The sequence below is a fragment of the Terrapene carolina genome, unplaced genomic scaffold (genome assembly GCF_002925995.2).
Source record: "Terrapene carolina triunguis isolate 2854851 unplaced genomic scaffold, T_m_triunguis-2.0 Scaffold231, whole genome shotgun sequence".
In the NCBI taxonomy this organism is placed as follows: domain Eukaryota; kingdom Metazoa; phylum Chordata; order Testudines; family Emydidae; genus Terrapene; species Terrapene triunguis.
Window position 1 is genome coordinate 3,983,917 of NW_020664582.1, and position 16,610 is coordinate 4,000,526.

General features: G+C 43.9%; 1 protein-coding gene across 1 annotated transcript in view; it reads left to right on the top strand.

The window, feature by feature from the left end:
* The window catches only part of SPNS3 (sphingolipid transporter 3 (putative)), a 43,039-nt gene extending 38,779 nt beyond the window's left edge, over nt 1-4,260 (top strand). Inside the window, exons 11-12 of the mRNA XM_024207695.2 lie at nt 3,474-3,645; nt 4,196-4,260. Of these exons, the coding sequence (XP_024063463.2) occupies nt 3,474-3,645; nt 4,196-4,260 (237 nt within the window). The remainder of the gene's footprint in view (nt 1-3,473; nt 3,646-4,195) is intronic.
* Nucleotides 4,261-16,610: the final 12,350 nt, after the last annotated feature.

A 16,610-nucleotide genomic window follows, 5' to 3' on the forward strand; every position in this document is an offset into this window, starting at 1 on the left:
CAAACCCTTAAGTACAAGCTTAACTCTATACATACCATTAGTCCCATTGAGTACAAAAGTGTCTGTAGGCTTAGGACTTCACTTTGATATCAGCTATATTAATTCATAAAGATTTGGTAGCAGTCTGATTATCGCAATGGCACTTGTTCAGAGTGTTTAAATCGAAGTGCAAAACTTTTCTGCCAGGTTAAAGGACAAATTCATGGGAACTACTAAAATATCATTTTGCACCTCAAAATGTAAAATACAATTAAATAAAATCTGTGGGCAAGATCTCATTCTGAAAAATACCCTCTGGAAAACTCAAAATATGCAACTCTTGTAATAGCAGGGGGATTACTGTAGCTGAGGTTGCATAATGATTGGCATTCCGAGCCCCTGGTCTCAAATGCTCCTAACTTTCCAAAACTTTACCTTTCTGGACTCAAACTTTCAAAAAATTCACCCCGAAAGACAAGAGGTGGAAAGACCAGGGAAATGAAAAGAGTTCAAGGAGTGCGAATGAACTTTGTCACTTCCAAAAATAACTGGAAGGTTCAGTGGCTCCAGTGCCAAAATGGGGTAGCCAATTGAAATTTGGCAGAAATATACTCACTGAAGAAAAGTAGATGCGAGTGGTCTGATGAATGCTGGGTTTGATTTTATGGCTCTGCTGCTCTGAAAATCACTCTGATGTGCAGTAACCTTTACACAGTAGCTCTTATTGGATAGCTAAGGAAGGCTGCATTGCACATGAGTGCCTGAACAGCAGTGGCACATTCTACAAGAAGCACCTTGTTATGAGCTTTGAGTTCTTCGAGTGCTTTTCATGTCAATTCCAATCAGGTGTGTGCACGCACGTGTGCATAGCAGCCGGAAGATTTCCCCCCTAGCAGTATCCGTTGGGTCGGTCAAGGCACCCCCTGGAGTGGCACCATCATGCGCTCAATATAGGGTCCTACTGACCCGCCACCCCCTTAGTTCCTTCTTACCGCCAGCGATGGTTAGCTGGAACTTCCCTTGTCTTGTCGTGACAAGCACATTTGGCAGTCTGTATATAGTTCTCTAGTTAGTGTTAAGTAGTTAGTAGGTACTTTACTTAGTTCTTAAGTTTCCTTTGAAGGGGTTTAGGAGAGGGAAGAGAAGGTTCTTGCTTAGGAGGATTTCAAAACCTATAGTGCGGCAACTGAATTCCATATGGATTCGGCATTGTGCCAGAAACTTCAGTTCTGCCTCCTTCATAAATTTATGCTAATAACATCAAGCAGAGCCAGAGGGGATAACCTAATGTGGGTGCACATAGCAACTTCCAGCTGAGACCACCGTAGCACAGCTGCTAGCAGTCTGTCCAGAAGGAGAGTTCCCTTTGGTTCACCTGGTGCAGCTGCTACTGATGGCCAATAAGATTCCCAGTTGATAAGTTAATCCTGCAGCCAAGATAGTCCTGCCACAAGATAGGAGAATCATATTGTTTGGCATTGTGGAGGTTCCTAAGTTCCATATTCGTGCCAGCTGTAGTGATGCGTTATGGTGTGGATACTTGCCCACAAGGGCCTAGATTGAGGCTTCCTACTGAATGCGTTGAGGGCTCTGTGAACTGCTGGTCTAGATTTTGTTCTGTCATGTGGCTTCTGCAAGCCCATTTCCCAGGCCTGTTGCATCCTGCATCCTGTTGTAATTTATGTGCAAAATGCTTTTTTGAGTTGTGTTGCTGTTTGCAAATATATTACCTTGTGTGGAATCCTTAAATTGTGCTTAAAAGCACTTAAGGAAAAAAAGTATAAGCCTCCGATGTCTTATCCAACTGTTACTCCTAGAACTGTTTACGTGATGATGCATAACGTTGTAACTGTCTTGCAAGCCACACTACGCTAAGCAGACGTAATAAGTTAATGACTGAGACTGTTGTATTTCCAGCTGGGATTCTTGTGCAAAAAGCCTCTTTTCTGCAGAATTTCTAGACTCAGGACATTCGGATAAACATCAGACTTCGGGAGGCTTGTGTGAACCCCACCATCAACCCTTCTGAAATTCACCCATTCCTGATCTCGTTGGCCAGACATGGAATATTCCGTGTTCAGATCTTGCTGTTGCATGCTAACCTGCTTCCTCTAGCTCTTGATTTTTTTAAAATAAATCCACTCTGGAAAGCTTGCGAATAGCCTCTTTTTGCAGTGTAGACATACCCTCTGAAGGAGATCCCCTCCCCCCGCCCTTGGCAGTGACTCTCAGAGCTTGGGTCAACAGAGTCAGGCTCCTGCCCTAAGGCTAAAACTAACCATGTAGACATTCCTGCTTGGGCTGGAGTGCGGGCTCTACACTTCTATTTTTAGCATTGTAGTGCAAACCTGAGCCTGTATACCCAAGCTCTGAGACTCGCTGCTGCGGGGATTTTGTTTTTGTTTTTTGTTTGTTTTTTTACACTGTAGGCATACCCAGAGTCTATATATTTTGTTTTCTCAGGTGCAGAGATTTCCTTACTGTGCTTTAAATAAATAAATGTGTTAAATCTGCATTTTAGCAAAAACTCATGGTACAACCTCTGGCTGCCTGTTTGCAGTTAATCTTACTCTGATCTGGGTAACTTGCCATAAATAATCATATCATATCAGTGTGGCTTTAAGAGGCTCTTGTTTGTGTATATTTTAAGTCACTTAGCTTATCAGATCTATGACTGGCCAATGTAAGAGTAAAAAGAACTGCCCTTATATATCCATCCCTCGGCTCTGCTCTACGAGCGAGGTTAAATACTGAGGTTTTTATTGAACATCTTGAAATGAGCACTCAACATCGGGCCACACAGCTCAAACTCATTCATTTGGGCCCGTCATGACTCCTGCAGCCTCCCTCTCCATTCCATAGAATATGCAGCTATTAAGACCTCTTCCTTTCCATTTCTGACCATGTCACCCCACCTCTTCTTGAACGTTTCCTTGCTCAAAATCAGACTCCCTTTCCTCACCCTGAAACCCCTTCATAGCTCTTCCCTTCTCTTCTTGTCTCTTACTCCTGCTTCTGCCTACTTCTGCCAACAGTGCCAGCTTTGACACCCACCCATCTATCAGAAGTAAAAGCTTTGAGGAGTGATGGGTGGTGAAGACATTCTGATAATGCAAGAAATGACTCAAACCTTTGTACAAACTTAAAATGTGGCTCAAGCCTGTTTTATGGAGACCAAGTAGGAAACCTAGTAAAATGAGTTAATGGCCACTGCACGAGCACTCCGCCCTTCCATGGTTGCAGCTATTTCCAGCTCACGTGAAACTGGAAGCTCTGGACATATGCAACAACCTGATTGCATGAGACTTCTAAGCCGAGTGAATACTGAGATGCGGTGAGGGCCAGTTTGTGTGTGTTACCAGATCTAGCGCATGCAGGCAGTGAGTTATCCTTTCCTGTCAGTCTTATTCTGGTCAGTGATGGCATTGCGAGCAACACATTTAAAGCAGGGAGAAAATAAGCCAAATTAAATGACACTGTGTCCCCCCCACCAGATCTCTGATGCTCTCCAGACCAGGCAGACTGACTCACACCTGGGCGCCTTCCGGAGCCTGCAGTACAGCTTCATCTTGTGCGTCTTCATTGGTGTCCTTGGGGGAGGCTTTTTCCTCCTGACAGCCCTTCATGTTGAGGAAGATCGTACGGAAGCCCAGCAACTTTGCAGAGGTTTCTATGTCCGTTTGTAATTTCCTCTATCAGCCTATCCATCTGCCGTAGCTGTTTGTTCCCCAAACTAAAATACACTCTAAGTATATGACATAACAAAGGGAAGTCTGTTCAGCCCAAACCCGCAGCAAAACCAACCAACCACAGTAGCAGACTCAACAAATTCCTCATGCCCCGGGACAATAGGCTTTGCAATGTGCCCTGAAAGTCAGCAAGTTGCCATTCTTGGCAATTCCTCAAGTAACCTCGCAATACTACAATAAGAAGACGTAATAAGATAGCGTTATTGTAAGTATTGCATAATTCAACACACTGTGGGGGTTTTAGGTCTTTATCTGGATCATATCATCAGTCTTTCCTAGGCAAAATGCCAGATCAGAAGGACCATTTCTGGTCTTATGCAACCATTCCTATAAGTTCTCCCTCATTCCATGCAAGGATCTAGGTGCAGAAGTGTAAGAATTCTGTTGAAAACTGATGTATAATGTTCCCTTATCACAAATACTCTGGTAAGTAGCCCACTTCTTTTGATTCGGACTCTGTTTTCCAGGTATTGAGAACAAAGGCTACATTTCAACTGAAGATGGACTCCAGGATGAGCCCCTCAAAGCATGAAGGAGCCACTGCCTCCTTTCCTTTTGCCTGATGAAGCTACAGTTGGAGGAAAAGGCCAAATAACAATCCCTCCATATGGAAAGAAAAACCTGCATACTCATTTTTATGATGCTTTTGACTGAGAGTCAAAAACTTGCTACTGAAATGGCATATGGCAAACCTCCACCCCCATCTGTGAAACTGGCACGAGAGCTCTGAGCAGCTTAGTAGCTCCAGAAGCCAGGAGTATAGAGCTGTCACAGAAATGGATATTATCCCAAAGACGACAATCCCATTTAAGGTGGAATGTCTAGTTGAGATGGGGGATGGGGCTACTGTAAATTCTCAGCAGGATGATGGGTTGTCTGTCTAAAAGCTTGGAAAATCAGGGCAAGTACAAACATAGCTGAGGATTCTGTATCCCCATGTCCTTATTTATGAGAATGGAAGGCAAAGGCTGACTGTGGAACTGAACAAGTGTAACTAGGAGGGGCAGAACTTGCTGTTATGGAAGTTTAATAAATTACAACTTTAAACAATCACGGGGGAAAATGGATAACTAACTTGGAGCAACTTCTGCAGGACATACAACAGTAACCTATTTCAGAGTGGTAGCTGTGTTGGTTTGTATCAGCAAAAACAACGAGGAGTCCTTGTGGCACCTTAGAGACTAACACATTTATTTGGGCATAAGCTTTCATGGGCTAGAACCCACTTCATCAGATGCATGAAGTGAAAAATACAGGAGCAGGTATAAATACATGAAAGGATAGGTTGCTTTACCAAGTGTGAGGTCAGTCTAACGAGATAAATCAATTAACAGCAGGATACCAAGGGAGGAAAAATAACTTTTGAAGTGGTAAGAGAGTGGCCCATTACAGACAGTTGACAAGAAGGTGTGAGTAACAGTAGGGAGAAATTAGCATTGGGGAAATTAAGTTTAGGTTTTGTAATGACCCAACCACTCCCAGTCTTTATTTAAGCCTAATCTGATGGTATCTAGTTTGCAAATTAATTCCAGTTCTGTAGCTTCACGTTGGAGTCTGTTTTTTTGTTGAAGAATTGCCACTTTGAGGTCTGTTATTGAGTGACCAGAGAGATTGAAGTGTTCTCTTACTGGTTTTTGAATGTTATGATTCCTGATGTCAGATTTGTGTCCATTTATTCTTTTGCATAGAAACTGTTCGGTTTGGCCAATGTACGTGGCAGAGGGGCATTGCTGGCACATGATGGCATATATCACGTTGGTAGATGTGCAGGTGAACGAGCCCTGGATGGTGTGGCTGATGTGGTTAAGTCCTATGATGGTGTCCCTTGAATAGATATGTGGACAGAGTTGGCACTGGGTTTGTAGCAGGGTTTGGTTCCTGGGTGGTGTTTTTGTTGTGTGGTGTGTAGTTGCTGGTGAGTATTTGCTTCAGGTTGGGGGGGCTGTCTGTAGGCGAGGACTGGCCTGTCTCCCGAGGACTGGCCTGTCTCCCAAGGTCTGTGAGAGTGAGGGATCGTCCTTCAGGATAGGTTGTAGATCCTTGATGATGCGCTGGAGAGGTTTTAGTTGGGGGCTGTGGGTGACGGCTAGTGGCGTTCTGTTACTTTCTTTGTTGGGCCTGTCTTGTAGTAGGTGACTTCTTGGTACCCTTCTGTCTCTGTCAATCTCTTTCTTCACTTCACCAGATGGGTATTGCAGTTTTAAGAACATTTGATAGAGATTCTGTTTGTCTCTGTCTGAGGGATCGGAGCAAATGCGGTTGTATCTTAGAGTTTGGCTGTAGACAATGGATCGTGTGATGTGGTCTGGATGAAAGCTGGAGGGAGAAGGAGCGAGGGCACAGCAGGCTCAGGGGAGGGGGCGGGAAGGGGTGGAGTGGGGGCAGGGCCTGTGGCAGAGTCAGGGGATGAGCAGTGAGCACCCCCCGGCACATTGGGAAGTTGACGTCTGTAGCTCCAGCCCCGGAGTCGGTGCCTATACCAGGAGCTGCATATTAACTTCTGAAGAGCCGCATGTGGCTCCGGAGCCACAGGTTGGCCACCCCTGATATAGAGGATGTATCAGCTATTACATCTGATGTTATCCCAAAAGTAGTGAGCCATGATAACAGATTACAAAACTAAATGTGGGGAAAATTGTAAGAAAGTAGTTGCCTCAGAATAAAGTAAGGGCAGTTCTTTCTACTCCCCCTTTTCCCTTTTACTCTAGCCATACAAACTTGAAAATATTGCCCTTCCTACCTGTCTCTGCCCCTCTGGCACCAGGAAGAATTGATCTCTGACATCAGGAGATAGGTTTTCAAAGCCATTTTTGCACACTTCTCATGTCTATAAAACCATGTGTCAGCCCTAGCTGTAAAATGTGGATCTGGATCCAAATATCCAAAATGCTGCGGTTAATAAAAGCTGGTGTGATAACTTTTAATGTTTGCTTGAGTTTTGGCTTTGCTCATTATGGAATTAGGACCATCCATGATATTTAGACCTGAACTTCCCAAAGTTTGGGGGTAGTCAGAACTGACGTTACACAGCATTTGGATGATGCGTAGCTTAATTTTCAGGGATGTGCAAAAGAATCTGGACCTGTAGTGCATAGTCACCCCGTGGTGCCAACTCTCATTACAAATGTAGTTCTAGGTTTGTGTTCATGATGGAGGGGAAATTGAGTTACCTGTTGTTCATAAGGATTGCCTAATACAAGAACATGTGCCTACTTATATGGCTCTCAGCCACCGTCCTCTTGCTGTCTTTTCCTGGGCTTACTTAATTCTAACATGTTCCCTATTCCTACCATAATTCCTGGAATAAGATTTGATGTCTTAGAATTTGAAATCAACCAAGAGATGTTGGGAAGGATATAACATTTAAGATTATACACTTCTAGCGTGCCATCAAAAACCTTTAGTAGGCCGGTTGTTGGAACAGTATTACATTCCAATAAAGTAATGAGCATTATTTAGGAGTCCACTGCACGTAAATTAATTAGAATACAAAGTGCCTGCTGTGTTCCAAATAGACTGAAATGATGCCTGGTTGCAATGAATTTTCTAACTTGCACATGTATCTGCCCACTTAGAAAAGAGCTGCTGCAGAAGACTGCTGGTTACTGAGCTAGTTTGTTCTTTGGTCTTGGAATCTTCTTTGTGTGGTTCAATAAAAGGTTAGTATGTTAAGGAAACCAAAGTGGGTGCTCGTAATGTAGCAATGCACAATCACCTGGAAGATTTCAGTTTGTCTCTTGATTTTGTCAAATGAAAAAAAATGGGATCAGTTGTAGTTTCTTTAATAATAATAATAATAATAAAAAAGCATATCTTCTTCTACCCTAGTATCTCCTTTCTGCTCTCCCATACTAAAATAAAAGTAAAAGAAAAAGAAGCAGCAGCAGCATTTTGGAACCGCTCCAAAAGATGCAGTGGTATCATCCCATAAGGTTATGTTCTGCCCAGCAAAGCTCTGGGCCGATGAGTCATGTTGGGTTTTACCGCTCTTTGTGTATATTAAGATTTTTTAGAACTTTACAGGCCCTCAGCTTGATTTGAAAGGGGCGACCAAACCAGAAAACAGCAAGCCAGCAGGACAAGTCCACAGTAAGTTTAGTAATGCCACATCATTCATCTCCCTAGATGATTCCTCTCATCAGAAGCAATGCTGATTACATGCTATTGCTAATGGAAAGACTTTGTTTTCAAAGCCCATTTATTGTCTTAGTCAATGACCCTGGGAATCTGCTCCTGAAAGTGGAGTGTGAGACTAAAGAAGTCCCACTCGTAGCGATGACTCAATGTGTAGACATGGCAGTCTGTGGCTGAACAGAATACAGAGCCATGCGTTCTCACAAAGGGTACATCTACACTGCAGCTGGAAGCGTGCTTCCCAGCACGAGTAGACAGATAGGTGCTAGCTGTGCTTGAGCTAGTGCACTAGGAATAGTAGTGTAGCTGGGGCTAGCCACCCAAGTACAAACCCACCCTGACCCCCTGGGTACATACTTGGACAACTAGCCCAGGCCACCACTAGTGCTATCCCTGACCACACTACTATATTTAGCATGGTAGCTTGAGCAGAGGTTGCGTTTGTCTGTCTACCGGAGCTGGGCAACATGTATCCTGAGTTGCTCTTTTTAAATATCCCTTGTCTTGTTCCTTTTCACTCTAACCACTGACACAGCTGAATGACCTTGGCCAGGACACTGTGTGGAGCAGTGGTCACGGTTATGTGGAGTGTGGCTGCAGAAACCAAAGGTGGTCCTTCAGTTTGGAAGGGCAGGGTTCAGGACTGCAGAGAGCTGCCGTCAATACCAGGCTCTGATTGTTGCTGGAGTTCTGTGATATTGAAACAGGTGACCTAATAGTTCTTTAGGGCACAGACAGCTTGCATGTAATGGACATGGAAGTAGGATTTCTAAGTTAACTTGCTTAGAACCAAGGTATAAGATATGATCAACAGTGATGGGGGTGTTTGAGCCCTTTCTGCACTCTGAGCCCCTTGCTGGTCCTAAGAGCAGTTGCACTGAATTTCTCCCTGTTCTGATCTTTTAAACGGAGTGATTTATAGGCTGATAGAAGGTATTGGATTGGCAGCCCTGGAGAGAATGTGTATTAGCAGAACAGAGTGCATGCAAGATCCCCCATGCTGCCCTGCCCAGCTGCTTCAGTCTAGCATGAGTGGAAGGGAGCAAGAGGGGAGTTCAGACTACATGTCAAGTGAGTAATGTGACAAACTGCGTGTTTTAGGCTTATCCCCTATGGCTCTACCATTGTCCTATACAACCCTCAAGTGTTTGAGAGGGTGGCCTATCTTGAGCTATTCTTTCCTTCTTGATGGTTTCCTTACAGTCTGCCATTAAACTAAACCAATACAGTCCTACAGTAAACATCCCAATAACTAAGCCAACATACAGTATTCAAAAATTATTAGAGAGCAGCTCCACGTCCATCAGTTGTAGTTGGTTTTGTTTTTGTTTTGAGTAACACAGATCCACTGCCATGTAATTCTTCCATTTGGCAGATGAATAACTTTTGTGAAGTCTTCTGTACAGTAATAAGCTGAAACTTCGTGCTTTTCCTGTTCACTGGAGATTGTAACCAAGTGATTTCATTACATAGTGTGTTGTCCTTCTTCCTTTCAGGACACAACGGATGATGAAACTGAATTAATTTTCTTGCCAAAGATGAGTTCAATGGGTGATCAAATATGTATGTTCAGGTGGGCATACAAGGGAAAAGTTACTACCGCAAGGCCAGATGAGCCACATACACTGTGTAACCTGTTGTGCCCAGTAGAGGTGCACTCTTCGGCCTTAGCCTTTTTTTCTAAAATGTGAGCTCAGAGTCTGTGAAAACTGCCAGTCTTAGAGCCACAAGGCGAGAAATCCTCACTTACCCATAGAGCAGGTACAGCACAGGGCATGCTTTCGAATGCTACCCTTCCGATATGCTCCTTTGAGGCAGGAGAGTTTAGTTCACTCTCCAGGCCCCAGCCAGTCTGGGGACTCTGAGTCTGCCAACAATGACACTCTATAGTGCTGATTTTGAGTGAGTGACAGGACACCCTTCCCACTGGGATCTGGAGTGAGAGCACCAGCTCATTTCACACAGGCCACAGAAGCCTTCAGATGGTAATACCTTTGGGTCATCACTGAGCTTGGCTGCCATTCAAATAGATGAAATTGGCTGCATCTGATTACTAAGAGAGCCGGTCAGCCTTTATAGGTTCAAATGACTAGTCATGCATTCTCCTATCATTCTTCTCTTTATTGTAAAGTGGTAGAGTCTAGTAATGTTGACTCATTGAGCATAATATGAAGAGGTTTGCCTCCAGTACTAACTCCAGAACATAATGGGATTGTCTTCACTCGATATAACTTAACGATCACGGCAGTCTTATTCTAATATGTACAGTTGGGTACACAGCTTTGTTTGTAATAATAAAATGGTTGTAATTTTGGAGAAATTGTTTCAACCACTGTGAAAACTGTAAATGCACAGCTGACACTGTCCCCAAATGCATTGCTATTTTGCTGTTTTCACAGGACTAATGAATCGTAACTGAAATCCAACAGACCTGTGGAATTGGGTTAAAGTCAATAGGAGTTGCAGGTACTCAGTACCTCCATAAGATCAGGTGCCTATAATGCATGCACCTTGGCCTATATGCTATAAGACTCTGAGTAAAAACATTAGGATTTAAAAGGCCCTATATTTGGCCCTCATGACAGTACTGAATTCCATTTTGCTGGGCTCTTGTACTGTGGAGCTTCTGTTCCCATGTCTATATTTTTTCCGCATTGCTATGAAAAGTGCTTCTAAACAAAGTTGAAAAATAAAATTCAGTGTTTTGTGTTTATGTACATTATAATCTACAGTGGGGGGGACAGTGGGTCAGGAACCTGAACAAAGAAGGGCAGAGGCAACCATTTTTGAAAATCTTGGTTTAAAACTAGGAGTTTAAATCCATATTAAAGTGCCTGAATAAGTGGCCTGATTTTCTAAAGTACTAAACACCCACCTCTTCCCAATGGTGGGAACTGCTGCATGCTCAGTACCTTAGAAAATCAGACCACTTACCTAAGGACCCTAACTGTGGGCTTAGGAATCTAACCATAGGCATCCATTTGTTGAAAATCTTAAGTGGAGGCATTTAGAAACACATAACCGGAAAAGTCTTCAAAGCCTATTGCAGACAACCTATCATACAGTCTCATTTATAAACTTCATCTTAAAAGCTAATTAGGTTGTCTGCCCCTTCTACTCCTACTGGAAGATCCTCATTCCCTGATGATTAGAAATCTTATTCTAACTCCCAGCCTAAATGTATTCATGGCCAATTTAAGGATATCTCTAATCTGATGAATGGAAAAAGAACAAGACAATAAATACTACCTTGGATTAATATTCAGTATGATGAGCCATGCAACCCTAACCTCTTTACTGCTCTTCACCACTGCAGCAACAGGTTAGGGTTAGAACAAGTTTTCTTAAAACACCAAGACTCCACTGGACTTCCGAAGTGCAAGGGGCAGCATTGGAGCTGGAGGTTGCCCAACATACCGGAGATGTGCGAGAGCGCACAAAGTGGATACAATGAATTGAAAAAGCACAGCTCATTTTTCCTAATGGCCATGCTGAAATCTTATTCCACAGCAGGTCCGGGTCAAAACACTCCTGCAAAACACTTGGATCCCCCGGCTGAGCTGCATAGTGCCTGACTGAAGTGCAGGTCAGATTGTAAATGAATAGCTTCATTTATCTCAGAATTTTATGGACACTGCCTGGGGAAAATAACCTGACGGTATGGTGTGGAGTTACCACAGAAGATAGAGATGGTAAATACTATACTGGTAATCCCATTTGTCTTCCTGTACTACATTTTCTAGTGCTTTGTCCACTGTTAAATGCCTCAAGCAGTATATATAGAACTTGCTGTAGATGCCACACTGATAAGGTGCTCTATCAATATGTAGGTATTGAAACTGCACCCATTTCTCTTGGAAGGCAACCCACGTAGCCTAATTTCACCATCGAAACAGCCACCTGATTTAAACTAGGACTCCCCTCCAGGCCAGAGGTACATGCTGCTGACCCCCACTTAATTCTCACTGTTCCACAAACTTGACGCACGTCACTCCAAGTTATTTAGTAGGAGTTGTGGGGCTAAATCCCATGCAAGGGAATTAGTTTTCTCTGGCACTTTGTCCTCCCGGAAGTCGTGGAGGACAGAGCTGTTTGCCTAATCCTTCAAATGAGAAGGCACACTTCCTAAAGAGAATTCTGTCTACAGAATTGAGTTTTTTTTAAGCTGGCGTCAGATATGCCCGTCTCCTACCTATTAACCTAGACATGCTGTGTGGTCTTATCCTCCTCTAATAGCATGTGATTAAATATGATTCATCATCATCTCTGAACAAACTGCTGAGCGCATGCAAGTCGAAGAATGTCAGGGAGTGAGGTAGATACAGTTATTTTCATACCAGCTGCTTTCTCCTGTAAATTCAGTTTATATTGTTAAAGCGCTGTCACGTTGTAGCGGGCCAGTGCCTCCTGGTTTAGTGCGATGACTAATGCTCTCTGCTACGCTTTAATGAGCCTGTGCAGTTTGGGAGACAAAGTGGCACTGGGGGGACTGGCAGGAACAATGAAATTGTAGTGTTCACGGTGGATATCAGTGACTTTGAAGGATGTGGACAGTCTCTGCCCTGGAGAGAATGAAACCTCAATACTTATGGTACACTTGTGCCAGGCTGTATTTTTAAGGAACTTGTTTTTTGCTTGTCTTAGACGTGCAGGGGAGGATAAGGAGATGGGGTAGAAGTGTCTTAATTGCTGGTGCCTCCTGAAAGGCAAACTTATTTCATAATGGAAAGTAAGTCACTTGATAGGAGAGATGACTCTAGTGGGATGCTGCATGCTCCCTAGAGAAGAAACAATGGTGCAAGTGTGGGTCTGCTCAGAAATGACTTCAACAAGGGCATTGCTGGGGCTTCAATTTTTGTTATCTCACTGACCTCAGATTAGACCTGTTTTGTTACAAGTAAATACATTAACTTCCAGCTCTGCAAACTTGCCCTAGAGCTGAGTCAAGCTGGGTTCTCTTTGGCCCCTGTTCCATTCCTGGTGATAGATTTTGCAGGCCAAATACAGTGGGGTTGCACAGATGTAGGAATAGGAACTTAATTAATAATTCCACTCCATGAAATCTTTGTTTGGCTCTGCAGAGCTAGAGGGAGTAAAGTGAAAATCTTACCTGTCCTGGGTGAGAGAGCTAGGAACACTGCCCAGGTTTGTGTTCAGCTTGGGGGGCCGAAACACTGGTCTGGGATAGGATGCAGCTTGTTCAAGTGACCCTGCAATCATGCCGCTAGCAATAGGGGCTACCAGACAGCAGGTCTGCAGCGCCAGCTCTGCTCTGTATTTCCTGCCCAGACAGGCTTTACTGCCTCACCAGCAAAGGCATGGAGGGCCCGATCTTTCTCTTGACCTGAAAGAGGACAGCTCCAGGCCCCTCCGGATTGATGCTCCCCAGCTCTAGCACTTCATTGGTAACCTGATTTTATAGCACGTGTGTGGGCTAGTGGCAATGACAAGAATTCATACGTAGGGATGCTGTCAAAAGAAGTGGATTGAATTTGCATTTTCAGGAAGGAGCGGATACAGGAAGCTTTAGAGTTAAGAACTACACTGCTTGGTTTTTCTCCAGGTCATCCCCATTTCACCCTCTATTGCTCACCTGGGCGACGTTCTGTGGGCCAGAAGAGAGGCTTTTAAATGCAGCCATCCTCAAAGTTCGCTGCCTCAGGTCGGAGTTCATTTGCTCTTCATCACGGTTCCTAGAGCTCTGCCTCCAAGAGCCTCAAAGGTATTTTTAATTCAAAATAAACTGTACTGAGATTTACCCTGTTTCTAAATGGTAAATCTTGGGAAGTAGCTTCAGTGCCACTGGCATGCATGGTGGCTCACTTGTCCGCTCAAACTCACACCATTGTTTTAAAGGGTAGAAAACCTGCTGTAGAAAAATCAACTGATGATGTGGCTCAAAAACGAGACTGGGTGAAACTGGCCAAATTGAGCTCACAGGGATTCATGAGATCTTCCTCTCAGCATTCAGCTTGCTAAGGGTCCAGTGCTTAATTTGTACCAGGGTTGAGCCCCGACACCTCTAGGCTTGGCAGGTCATACCCCTCGCACCTCTGGGCTTGCTGCGTCAGCTATGAATGTAAAAAAATTGCTTGAGCCCCGGCACCTCTTTCATTACAAATTAAGCGCTGTAAGGGTTCACCCTGTGGGTTCGGCCTGGAATTTCAGGGACCCCTGCCCCCCAGACACAGTTCTGTATGGTTTTGTGTTTAGTAATGCTGTTCTTTTCAGGTTCTTTTACCATGTCCATCACCATGGTATCTGTTTGTTACTAACACAGTTAGTACCTGCAGTTCTATCATGGGGATTTGGCATTCTGTGCCTGGCATTTCCTGCCTAGATTTGGCATTTCCTGCCTAGAATGAATGATAGTGGGCCACATCTTCTCATTGGACATACCCACTGCCTCACAATACTGCTAGTTCCCCACTGCTTGACAAGGGAAGTGACAAGGGAGAAGTAACAGGCCACATCAGGAGGTTAAGCTGGCCAAGAACCAGTGCAGATCCGATCAGATGGGCGACAGGGCCAGCAGGTGCACAAGAAGCACATGGGGATAGGAAGGTGGGAAAGAACTGGTGGTGTGGGAGGGGGCAGAGGAGGAGTAGAGCAGGGAGGAGTCAGGAAAATGAAAATTACTTGTGGTATCCATTGAAAACCCGTTTCATAGACTTCCAGTGTCTCATTTAACAATAGTGACATTCAGATTTTTCAAAGAAACATCACATTAATTTATTTCTTCAAAGGATTTATTTTAATTCCTCATTAAAATTAGCAAAGTACATGGGTGTCTCCCACTTTAATATGATTAATTTTAGAGCTCTCCCCCCCCCGGGTTCTTTTCTTCAAATATCCTATATGAAATCGGCTCATCAGATCTAATCGGGTGTTTTTTCCCCTCTCATTGGCAGTGAGGAAATTAATTTTTATGAGGAGGGAGAGCAGAATAAAGGGGATGAATCTCCTCCACCCCACCCAGCCCTTCACTTTCATTCGGTTCAGTTGCTCTAAATGTAGCCAATATTTTCTCGTGTCAACAGCTGCTAATTATTCATAGCACTTCCATGTCCACCAGGACATTTGTCTCTCCAATGCCAGTCATTACCCTAATTACTTTCATGTTTGGTTTACTTTATATTGCTCTTTGCTACCCAAAGCCATAAGAAGCATTGATATTTTAAACAGAGAGGGAGTGGAGGCACTTGTATCCAGAGCCAAAGCTTATAGCTCAGGCCTACTTTTCAGTGCAGGTTTGCAATCTCTGATGCTGGGCTTTCATGTGCTAGGGCAGAGGTGGGCAAACTACGGCCCGGAGGCCGCATCTGGCCCTTCAGACATTTTAATCTGGCCCTCAAGCTCCAGTCAGGGAGCAGGGTCAGGGGCTTGCCCTGCTCCACGCGTGCTGGGGTTCTGCATGGCTCCTGGAAGCAGTGGCACATCCCTCCTTCGCCTCCTACGTGTAGGGGCAGCCAGGAGGCTCCGCACAATTTTGTGAGCATTCAAGGCCCGCCATACAATTTCCATACCCAGATGTGGCCCTCGGGCCAGAAAGTTTGCCCACCCCTGTGCTAGCGCCAACAGTTCTATTGCCTTTGAGACACAGATTAACTATAGCTCCTGGGTTCAGTTCGCTAGTCTGAGGCCATTTCTACTGGTTGCTGTCTGTTTTACTCTTTGAACAACTGAAAGGGGTGGGGTTCGAATCAAACATTCCTTTTATATGTAGCGCTCAAAGCAGTTTAAAAAGGCAAGTTAGTATTATTATCCCCATGTTATAGGTAGAGAATGCAAGGCATAGCTGGGAATAGAACCTGGGTCTCCTGACTCCCAGCTCAGTATCCTATTTATTAGAGCATGGCACCTCCCTCTGACGGGAATCTAACCAGGCCAAGAAGTGAGTTTACTGACCACCCATGTTTGCATAGGATCATGAGATTCTGTTGCTTCTTCATGACACCTTGCTGCATGTTTGATTGGACTTGTGGCAGCAGGGCCACTGGTAGGTGAGGCGAGAACCAGTTACAAAAGGAGTAAGTGGGGAAGGTGCAAAGTAAAGGCAGAAAGTAATGCTGCCCCACAGCCTGGAACACTGATAGCGTGGAGACACACGTCAGGCATGTGTATGTGTTTGCCATGGGCAGATATGATCAGTCAGAATGGGCTAGGTGGTATAGTGGATGTGTAAGGCCCTTCGTTTTCAGTTTTTATTTTAATTAATTTTTCCCTGAAATTTATCAGTGTTTATTACCACAACAACAAAAACAGGTGAAAATCAGTGCAAAAAAATATTAATAATTTTTCTGGGTAAATATCGGGGTTTATTTTGGTGGACGGAAAGATGGGGAAAAAGTATTCAGTAGATTAATGCTCTGAATTCCGTTCATCAATGTGGTTTGCTGCAGAACTAAAACAGAACTCAAAACACAATCCCACCTCTGAGTTTAAGAAAACAATATCTCTCTAATCCCCAAATAAAACTTTTCATTTGAATAAACAGTTTACTGTTGTAGACTTATAACTATCAGCCTATAAATATTTACATTTAATAATTGGGCCACACCATTTGCAGTGCATACACTCAGCTTCATCCTTTTCTCCTGTTTTTGTTTAAAACTTTTGAATACTTCCTTGTGTTCTAGGATGTATTCTGATACAGATTTTTGTTTTCTTCCCATTTTAGTGTGTCAAATCTTTAAACCATTATCTGCTAACAGCTTGAAATGTGTACGTAGTGGGTGTGAGGTTTAT